Source organism: Trichomycterus rosablanca, chromosome 5 (genome assembly GCF_030014385.1).
Source record: "Trichomycterus rosablanca isolate fTriRos1 chromosome 5, fTriRos1.hap1, whole genome shotgun sequence".
In the NCBI taxonomy this organism is placed as follows: domain Eukaryota; kingdom Metazoa; phylum Chordata; class Actinopteri; order Siluriformes; family Trichomycteridae; genus Trichomycterus; species Trichomycterus rosablanca.
In genome coordinates, this window is record NC_085992.1 from 35,152,353 (window position 1) to 35,163,451 (window position 11,099).

Here is an 11,099-nt window from a genome sequence, read left to right on the forward strand (position 1 = left end):
ACTTCAGAGTAAGAGCTGTGGTTACAGTAGTCATTTAACAAAGTGAATTTCTACTTAATGGACAGTGGGGCGGCACAGTGGCTCGGTGGGTAGCACTGTCGTCTCACAGCAAGAAGGTCCTGGGTTTGATTCCCAGGTGGATCGATCCGGGTCCTTTCCGTGTGGAGTTTGCATGTTCTCCCAGTGTCTGTGTGGGTTTCCTCCGGGAGCTCCTGTTTTCTCCCACAGTCCAAACACATGCAAGTGAGGTAAATTGGAGATATGAAATTGTCTATAACTGTGTTTGACATTGAACTTGAACTGATGAATCTTGTGTAACCAGTAACTACCTGTTCTGTCATAAATGTCACCAAAGTGTGTAAAACATGACATTAGAATTCTAGTAAAACAATAAAATTATGGACAGTGTGGCAGTAGTTTTACATTATCAGTAAAGTAGTTTCATGTGAATACGTTTGAGATGGTTATGTATCCTTCTCCAGGTTCTATTATTTCATATGATTGATGCCTCACTCTTTTAAAAGAGTTGATATTGTTTTGTGCGCTATACTGAAAAAACTTACAAGGAAATTAGGTATTGATGCCAGCTTAACATTTTAGAGAAGTTTCGGCTTTGGTACTGAAACTAGGTATGAATTGGTGCATTCTCAGTATCCAATGCTGCTTTTCTCTTTCTCCACCTTTTAAATTGTTCCACGTACACATTTACAGAATGAGCTTATTCATGGCCTTGTTCACACCTGGATTAAAAAGTTTGGGCTGGGCAGTTTAACTTGCTTGCTCAAACACAGTTCTTGTTTTACAGGAAAAACATTAAATCCTCGGCCATCTGCCGCTACTCAATAGCAGACGTCCAGCAGGCCTTCAATGGCCCCTACATGGAAAGTCCAGAGGGTGCTGGTACCAAATGGACCGAGTACACAGGAAAGGTGCCTGATCTGCGGCCTGGCTCAGTAAGCTGTCCTCAATCTGCAGCCTGATTTAACTTGTTTCATCTGTACAAGTCCTGTATTAGCAAAATTGACAGCTTACAACTGCCTACATACAGTTTCCAAAGATTATTCTGTACACGGTACTTCATATTAACCACCACAACACATAATTAAGCAACAACAGCAAACAATGTTAAAACTTTTATAACACAAAGTGATATCAGGCCCAGTGTCTGCATTGGTGGCCACATAATTTAGGACTAAGCTTTCTTTTAATTGAGAGAGTTTTTTATTAATCAGTATAATCAGGATAGAGTTTATAGGGGCTTGTTTTTATTACATATAAATCTGATGTATTTTTAGACAGACACAGGATAGACACACAACTGTATACTCCGAATTTATAGCTCTTGCCATAAATAAAAATGTATCATCTGATTGTTTTCCCATTCATACCTTATATAGACAAATAAATACATCATGATCTAATCTTATTCTAAACATGCAACATATTCCCAATAATTCTTGATTAGTCTGATAATTGTGTGTCTTTAACATTCTGGTTTTATGCATAATAGTTATCATTAGAGGTGATCAGGTGTTGCAGCGGTCTATTATGCTAGCCCACCACTGCTGAGAACGGTTTGAATCTCAACAGGGCTCCTAGCATGCCGGGCATTTACACAGCCGTGATTGGCTATGGCGAAACTTGGCGTGATTGGCGAAACTTGGCGTTGCCACCGGTCGGCTGGGAGCCATCTAGCAGGCATAATTAGCAGTGCCTACAGGGAAGGATGACCGGAATATGTGGCCGGGGTCTTCAAGCGCTGTGTAAGGACCCTGATTGGTGGATAGAGGCACCTGTGCAGAGTGCATGGGTGGAAAAGGCTTCCGTTAAGGGCTGCGATTGGGTCGGAGGAAGCATGAGCAGCAATATACCCTCCTCAACTGCAACACAATCGGGGATCCCCAGCAGCGGAAGAAAAATTGACTGTGCTAAATTGGAAGAAAAATTGGATAAAAACGCATATATATATATATATATATAATAGCTGTTTACTTTGTTATTTAATTTGTAAGAAATTGAGTGTTACAATTCAGCTCAAAATACTTTCAGATTTCCAGGACTGCTGTTGACAGCTGAGCTTCTAGTCTTAGTTGTTTGAAGCCTGTTCATGTACATGTTTGTGTGTTAATGCCTATTGTGTTATTAATACCTCATTTTGTTTCTTAGTGTATTACAGACCAGCTAAGGGCGAGGAACATTAATTTCTCTACCGATCTGCCAGATGATGTGCTACACTTTATCCGCCGTCACCCACTAATGTCCCGGCAGATCCGTCCTCTGGGACAACGTCCACTTCTATTTAAGAGAACTGTGGATTACACAAAAATAGTTGTGCACAAAGTGACTGCTCTGGATGGCCAAATATACCACATGCTCTTCATTGGGACAGGTGTGTTTTAGTCTTTTACATATCCGAGTGACACTGAGATTTGGACTAGTTCCTATGTTCTGCTAATCCAGTGTGAATTGATAATGGTGTGTTGTTTCTCAGTTCTACTGATATTGTCACTGTTTGTATGCTGCAGATGATGGCTGGCTCCATAGAGCTGTGGACGTTAACGGTCAGCTCCACATTGTGGAAGAGCACCAGCTTTTTGAAAAGCCACAAGCTGTGGAGAGTATAGTCATCTCTCAGAAACAGGTCAGATGATAATATTTAATTATGGTAATGACCAGCTAATATACAGTATAAACATGTTCTTTTGCTAAAGGCAACAACCAATTTTATTAATATGAATTTAGTCACACTTTGCTACTTAATCATCATCTCCTGCCAACCATACACTCACCTGTAAAAGGCATTTCACTATTTTTTTTAAAGTAGGATAGCAGGGCATTCTCAAGCTGAGATAGAAAAAGGCATTTTTCAAGCTGTTGCCCAGAGTTGGAAACACAGTTCCCTAGAATGTCATAGTATGCTATCCTGCATAATGAAAAACAGCCTTAGACCATTGTTCTCCCCCCCATCAAACTTTACAAAAGGAAGTGCTTTCCTAGAATCTGCGAAATCATTTATCAGATTCAATAATAAAGCTGTTTGATAGTGACGTGTGATTTATTACTCCAGGAAATGAATTTCACCTGTTTTAGAGTCCAATAGAGGTTTTACACCACTGCAGTCAATGCTTGGCATTAAATATGGTAATCTTAAGTATTGTATGTCTAAATGTTCTCTGATAAAAAAGGCTAAAGGCTAATCTGTTATACAGTATGAATATGAAATAGAAATTGCAATTTGATGTATACATACATATTCATGTTTTTGGCGTTTTACCTTTAGATGAGCGTGTATGTGGGCTCACTCTCTGGAGTTTTGCAGCTGCCATTATCCACATGTCACAAGTATGCTTCCTGCTTCGATTGTGTGCTAGCACGGGACCCTTTCTGTGCTTGGGATGGGAAAGAATGTGTGGAAATCACGTCACGCACTGACAGGTATGTGTCTGGGATGTGTGTGTCTCATTTAAAGTCTTTGGCCTAATTGGAATACTAGGAGATGTTTTCAGATGTCTAATTTATGTCTCAATACTGAGATGTGTTTAGATAATTCAGCTGGTTTAAAAGTGGGATTTAGCTAATAAACATGTTGCAAAATTGTGGAGCTTTAATTTTGTTTGTTATTAAAGATGGGTCAGAGTATTGCATATGAAAAAAATATTAAAACATTTATAACATGATAAATAATTTTAGGCCTCTAAATTTACAAATTGAACATGCTTCCCCTTCAAGGCTGACTTTTCTAAGGGCCAATTGAGACCATAGGCAGCAGTGACAGAGATGTCTCTTAAGTGTTATTCAGCATCAAAGCATTGTTCAGCTTACAACTTGACAAATGTTGGCATAAGCATTCAAACCATAATCAAACTAACAAATAAGTACATGTAAATTAAATTTTTCTAATGTTTCTCCTAATGACTCCCATATACAGTCTTGTGCAGGTTTGTACACCCCCTGTCAAGTTTCATGTTTTGATGATTTTTCCTAACAAACAACAAACACTTAGTTTATTTGCTAAATGTAACACCCTTAACAGTAGAAAACGTGTCACTTTTGATTTTCATTAATCGCTTTACAGTGATTTCGGTTCCAATGGTAAACACTGGGTGCAAGACAGGAATACCCTGGACAGAGCACATCTATTGCAGAGTTTCAGCCATCCATCCCCTCAGACACAGCCAATCATAGCCAATCAGTGTTGCTGCACAGTCGGCCTGTAGCACTCCTGAGATTTAAACCTGAATCTCATTGGTGGTGGTCTTGCAAAATAGACTGCTGCGCCACCTGAGCGCCTACAGATGTTTCTGCCATGTTATGTTGCAAATAAATTGAATTGTTGCTCAAAATTTTAAGACAATAACCCAAATGTGAAATTTTACCAGAGGTGTTAATAATTTTGCATAAGATGTTAATATACACTGATCAGCCATATCATTAAAACCACCTTGTTTCTATACTCACTGTTCATTTTATCAGCTCCACTTACCATATAGAAGCACTTTGGAGTTCTACAATTACTGACTGTAGTCCATCTGTTTCTCTAAATACCTTTTTAACCTGCTCTTACTCTGTTCTTTAATGGTCAGGACTCCCACAGGACCACCACAGAGTAGGTATTATTTAGTTGGTGGATGGTTCTCAGCACTGCAGTGACACTGACATGGTGGTGGTGTGTTAGTGTGTGTTGTGCTAGTATGAGTGGATCAGACACAGCAGTGCTGCTGGAGTTTTTAAATACTCACTGTCCACTCTATTAGACACTCCTACCTAGTTGGTCCACCTTGTAGATGTAAAGTCAGAGATGATCGCTCTATTGCTGCTGTTTGAGTTGGTCATCTTTGAGATCTTCATCAGCGGTCATAGGACGCTGCCCACGGGGAGCTGTTGGCTGGAAATATTTTTGGTTGGTGGACAATTCTCAGTCCAGCAGTGACAGTGAGGTGTTTAAAAACTCCATCAACATTGCTGTGTCTTATCCACTCATACCAGCACAACACACACTAACACACCACCACCATGTCAGTGTCACTGCAGTGCTGAGAATGATCCACCACCCAAATAATACCTACTCTGTGGGGGTCCTGGAAGAGTCCTGACCATTGAAGAACAGCATGAAAGGGGGCTAACAAAGCACGCAGAGAAACAGATGGACTACAGTCAGTAATTGTAGAACTACAAAGTGCTTCTATATGGTAAGTGGAGCTGATAAAATGGACAGTGAGCGTAGAAACAAGAAGGTGGTTTTAATGATATGGCTGATCAGTGTATACTATGTATATACTATGTAAAGTTGACATATTTTAGTGTGTTTTCACACAATGTGTTTATATTGTAAACTCGTGCAGACCTAAATGCTGCACATACTTTGTAGTGATTTAAACATTTATTATACAGTATGCATTCCTGTGGATTTAACTCCACAGTTTTATTGGATTCATCTTCAAACTGTGATGCCTCAGTAATGCATTCAATATATAAAATTACATACACGTAGGAGGTTTGAAATGTAGTAATATTACCCAAGGGTTGGATAATTTTAGCCATAACATTATGCCATTTCTTTTATTTGCAGATCCGGTCTGATTCAAGACATCATAAATGGAAATACAGGCTGTGAAAAATCTGCAGCAGATGGTATGTGTTATTATTTTTGCCTTGTTCATCATCAGACACCAGATCTTACAGTAATCAGACCTATGTAACAGGTGGAGCAATCATTGCATGAGATGCTAAATTTACCATTTAAACCACAGGAACCGTATTATATGGTGTATTTTTACTGCATGATTTTCATATATGAATTTTAAACACCCTGTGCAGATTTGACTTGCTGTGCAGAAGTGAACAGTGATTTATTACCAATTTACATGTTGACATTAAAATGTGTCATTTAAGAGAAATAATCAAATTCATAAATGTTCTGTTAATTTTAACAGCAAGCTACATTTGCATATTAATAGTGCTAATATAATAATATTCAATATTTATGATTCAGTACAGCTGGGTTGCAGATTAACTGCTAATTTTGGTCTTTGTTCTTAGACCTACTGCTGTGTGATTGTTTTTTTTTTGTATTAAATAAAGTGCACCTTTTATAAGTGCATGCTCATTTACATGTATGACATTTAGCACATGCTTTTACTGTTTTACAATCCTCACTGAACACAATTTAAGCAATTAAGGGCCGAGCAACGGCAACCAAGCTGTGATGGGGCTTTGACTATCCAATTACTACTCCAGTGCCTTAAATGCTGTCCTACCATTGCTTATCAAGCTGTAAGATCAGACTGTAGTCCCAAACAACGTTTGTGTGTGTTATTTTCAGACCCGGTGCTCCATCGCACTCGCTCAGTGATGGCAGGGGATGACGTGCTCCTACAGTGTGAGCTCAGCTCCAATCTAGCAACCCCACAGTGGATGTTTCATGAGCAGGAGCTGCAGGGCTATGGGATGAACTTGGGGTACCGCATCGGCACTGATGGCTTGCTGGTAATTCAAGCTCGACCAGACCAGAGTGGCAACTACAGCTGCTTTGCTGTGGAGAACGGTGTCCGCTACCAAGTCGTGGTTTACACTTTAATTCTTCGCCAAGACCTTCCTGCAGGATCTCCTGTACATATAACTCACCCAACCCAGAGCGGCAAACCAGACCTTCCCCCGTATAATCAGATCATGTCCCAGAAAAACATGGAGGCCATGTACCTGTCTTTAATCACCATTCTGGGTGGATTATGCCTGGTCCTGACAGTTGTTCTGCTGTATGTGGGATTCTGTGTGCAGAGCAAACGGGGGATGTACTCTGTACGGACAGCAAACCAAGCTAACAAAAAGAGAAAACGGAGCAGCCAGATGGAGCTTAGGACCATCTCTAGTCATTGCAATGGGAAATCAGACACACACGATGGATTCTTACAGATAGTTCCCGGAGAGGCCCAGGTTTCCTTAAATAAGGAGCTCCCTCCTGCACCTCCACTTCCCCCAAATGTGCTGAACTGTGACTCAGAGTACACCAACGGCTTCCCAGCTTCCCTGCCCAGTGTGTTACGCAAGATGAACGGCAACAGTTATGTGTTACTCAGGCAGACTGATGGAGACACCACATCTCCACTGTACTACTCTTTTACCGAGGAGCTCAGTCGGATTCTGGAGAAGAGGAAGAACACACAGCTGTGTAGCAAACCTGACGAGAGCTCTGTTTAAAGCTTTAGAGACAGTTTAGCTTCCACCATGATTGGGTGGTTCATGACAAATGTCTGCTTAAGTTTCGGAGAGAAAGCTTTATTCATCTCCTTCATAATTTAGTCAATTGTTTTGGTTTAATTTGTTCTCTTATTTTGAAGAGAATGGACTTCATGAACATGATACATGAGAACAAACTACATCGACACTACAACATCAAAACAAATGATTGAATATAATCTACCTCGGAGAGGCATTGGAGCAATAATCTCAGCGTGCTCATTGTGAGTGTCATACGGGCACTTGAAAACAAAATTATATGAAAACTAGAAAGGCTTGGACAATAAAATGAAGCCCTAAGAAATTTCCTTCATTGAAGAACCCTTTTTCTGAAGCCTTTTTTTATGTACAGATGAACATTTGTTCTGGATGTGTCAGCTTTTGAACAATGCAGCTATAGTGGGATAAATCACTGCACAATAATTCAAGCTAACAAATGCCATGCATTTACAGCTTGTACTTTAAAAAACTGTAAAAAAAAAATAATAATAATAATAACAGTATTAACTACTGGCATGCACTTTAGGAGAAGCAGGAATGGATACTCTGAAAGAGATAAAGAAGTGAAATGTATTTCTGGGCTAAATTAAGGATGTCATACACATCGATGCATCACTGAAAGAAGTGCTTTACTAACCACAACCTGAACATAATTTCTGAGAAAGTTACTTATCTGCCATTCCACATAACCCAGACAAAATGGGATTTCTCTGGAGTTCAGCCTCATTGTGTGTCTCATGGTTAGTTTGTGGCTGAATCATTGTTCATGGAAACATGCCCAGTGCCCAGCTGACCTCACTGGAACTCTCGCCTGCCAGCTGACCCTGACAGCGGAGAAGCAGAGGTAGGCTGATCTTGACACCGCAGATTACAACATTTCTTGCAGCGAGCCATTTAAATCTTAGGAATTTAGCAGGGAAGGCTATAAAATTAGCTTAAGTTTTACATTCTTAGCTGCTTGTTGAGAGCACAATGTTTTAAGGATTATAGAAATGATTACATTCTGTGAGTATCAGCTTGACAGTTCTTGATTTTTAACCTGCCTAACAAGTCTAAACTAAAAAATAAAGGTATATCAAGTTACAATGATCAGCCATAACATTAAAACCACCTCCTTGTTTCTACACTCACTGTCCATTTTATCAGCTCCACTTACCATATAGAAGCACTTTGTAGTTCTACAATTACTGACTGTAGTCCATCTGTTTCTCTGCATGCTTTGTCAGCCCCCTTTCATGCTCTTCTTCAATAGTCAGGACTCGCCCAGGACCACTACAGAGCAGGTATTATTTAGGTGGTGGATAATTCTCAGCACTGCAGTGACACTGACATGGTGGTGGTGTGTTAGTGTGTGTTGTGCTGGTATGAGTGGATAAGACACAGCAATGCTGTCAGTGTCACTGCAGTGCTAAGAATGATCCACCACCTAAATAATACCTGCTCTATAGTGGTCCTGTGGGGGTCCTGACCATTGAAGAACAAAGTAAAAGCAGGTTAAAAAAGTATGTAGAGAAACTGATGGACTACAGTCAGTAATTGTAGAACTACAAAGTGCTTCTATATGGTAAGTGGAGCTGATAAAATGAACAGTGAGTGTAGAAACAAGGAGGTGGTTTTAATGTTATGGCTGATCAGTGTAATTAAGTGTCCAATATTTTTTTTATCAAATCTTAACTGTGCCAGTTGTTTTCTAACATAAGAGTCAACAAAGTATGCAGCTTGGCTAGGGGTACCCACACTTTTGCATTCAACCGTACAATTAACATCTGCACTTGAGCTGGTTGATGTCAGACAGCAGACATGCCTCTGCCTGCAGGCTTTCTGTCCCTCAGGTCCAGCCCACTCATGAGAAATGTGTGCAAGATTGCACCTAGCATGCCAGGACAAGCAAGGGGGCTGATGGGATCTGGAATCCTACTTTGAAGCCAGTCTCTGAGAAACTGAGACACATCAGAGAGAAATAAATAAAAGGAACAACAATTAAACAGTGTTGGTTTGAAAACTAATGACTCTGATCATTAAGCTTTAATTATTACTTTCTTTTTTTCACATTATTTCATTTTCATGCATTACCACCGCTTTATCCTGGTCAGGGTTGTGGTGGGTCTGGTTTCCCTGTAATTACTCTGAACAATGCAGTAACATGATCCAGACAGGCCGCCAATCTATGACGGGGCTTTAAAACCCCTGCCTCCCCCCCCCAGCAGTAGTGGGCTATTTTACCCACTAGTAATTGAGGTAAATGTCCGACTCACTGCACTGACATACACTGATCAGCCATAACATTAAAACCACCTTCTTGTTTCTACACTCACTGTCCATTTTATCACTTGAAGTACTTTGAAGTTCTACAATTACTGACTGTAGTCCATCTGTTTCTCTGCATACCTTTTTAGCCTGCTTTCACCCTGTTTCTTAATGGTCAGGACCACAACAGAGCAGGTATTATTTAGGTGGTGGATCATTCTCAGCACTGCAGTGACACTGACATGGTGGTGGTGTGTTAGTGTGTGTTGTGCTGGTATGAGTGGATCAGACACAGCAGCGCTGCTGGAGTTTTTAAATACCGTGTCTACTCACTGTCCACTCTATTAGACACTCCTACCTAGTTGGTTCACCTTGTAGATGTAAAGTCGGAGACGATCGCTCATCTATTGCTGCTGTTTGAGTTGGTCATCTTCTAGACCTTTTTCAGTGGTCACAGGACGCTGCCCACGGGGCGCTGTTGGCTGGATGTATTTGGTTGGTGGACTATTTTCAGTCCAGCAGTGACAGTGAGGTGTTTAAAAACTCCATCAGCGCTGCTGTGTCTCATCCACTCATACCAGCACAGCACACACTAACACACCACCACCATGTCAGTGTCACTGCTGTGCTGAGAATGACCCACCACCCAAATAATACCTACTGTTGTGGTCCTGGGAGAGTCCTGACCATTGAAGAACAGCATGAAAGGGGGCTAACAAAGCATGCAGAGAAACAGATGGACTACAGTTAGTAACTGTGTGTCCTACAGTTAGGACAATGTGTGTACAAACAAGGAGGTGGTTTTAATGTTATGGCTGATCGGTGTATGCAGGTCTTGCTTTGTTGTTTTGTGTGTAAAAAAATATTGGAACAGAATGATGTTACTGATGTCGATGCTTTTGTGCTTTTTACAGGTTTTACCACAGAAGTTTGCTTGTCCTCGTTGTGCAGCTAGAAGTAAATGACCAGCAAGCTGAGTTCAGGTTGCTTCTGTCAGAAATGCAGTAGAAAACAATTGACATTTCCTAAGTGGATCTAGGATTTCTAGCTACAAACAGCATTCAAGCACATGTTTACCAATTCACACCTACAGTGGTTAATAAATATTACTGTGCATACATTTTGGTATTTATTTTGGTTTACCGTTTGTCCAGGAATAATGTTTTTTAATTCTGTATAAAAAATTAAACTTAAAATGCTTTCTTTTTTGTGAGGATTTGAAATTAAAAGCCCTGGAAACAATCTTTCAATGTTTATGTACTTAGGTATTTAAAACATGCGAACTGTACATATTATTGTTCATATTTCTGAGCTCTTGCAATAAATCTTAAGGGTTTTTTCGGATATGGTTGTATTTCCTCTTCAGTGTTGGGCAGCATAGTTGTGATACTGTACACTCTCGGTCTTCATGAGAGAACGATGCTGTCACCTACTGCTGTTCTGTGTGTGCTCGGAGTCGGACAGGCCTAGGCTCAGCTACACTGCCTAAATATGGAACAGAATATGATTCTAGTAAGTCATGGAGCTCCAGAGAGAACAGAGTGTTGTTTTTTTGTTTTTTTACAGTGGATAATAAAATAAACATGAGTGTGATGTAAGCTAAAGGGAGGATGGAT

General features: G+C 40.3%; 1 protein-coding gene across 1 annotated transcript in view; it reads left to right on the top strand.

Annotated features, from left to right (window-relative positions):
* Nucleotides 1-10,827, top strand: part of sema4ga (sema domain, immunoglobulin domain (Ig), transmembrane domain (TM) and short cytoplasmic domain, (semaphorin) 4Ga) — a 58,206-nt gene extending 47,379 nt beyond the window's left edge. Inside the window, exons 10-16 of the mRNA XM_062996069.1 lie at nt 806-953; nt 2,167-2,389; nt 2,526-2,641; nt 3,281-3,435; nt 5,570-5,631; nt 6,323-8,080; nt 10,398-10,827. Of these exons, the coding sequence (XP_062852139.1) occupies nt 806-953; nt 2,167-2,389; nt 2,526-2,641; nt 3,281-3,435; nt 5,570-5,631; nt 6,323-7,197 (1,579 nt within the window). The 3' untranslated portion in view covers nt 7,198-8,080; nt 10,398-10,827. The remainder of the gene's footprint in view (nt 1-805; nt 954-2,166; nt 2,390-2,525; nt 2,642-3,280; nt 3,436-5,569; nt 5,632-6,322; nt 8,081-10,397) is intronic.
* The last annotated feature ends 272 nt before the right edge of the window (nt 10,828-11,099 follow it).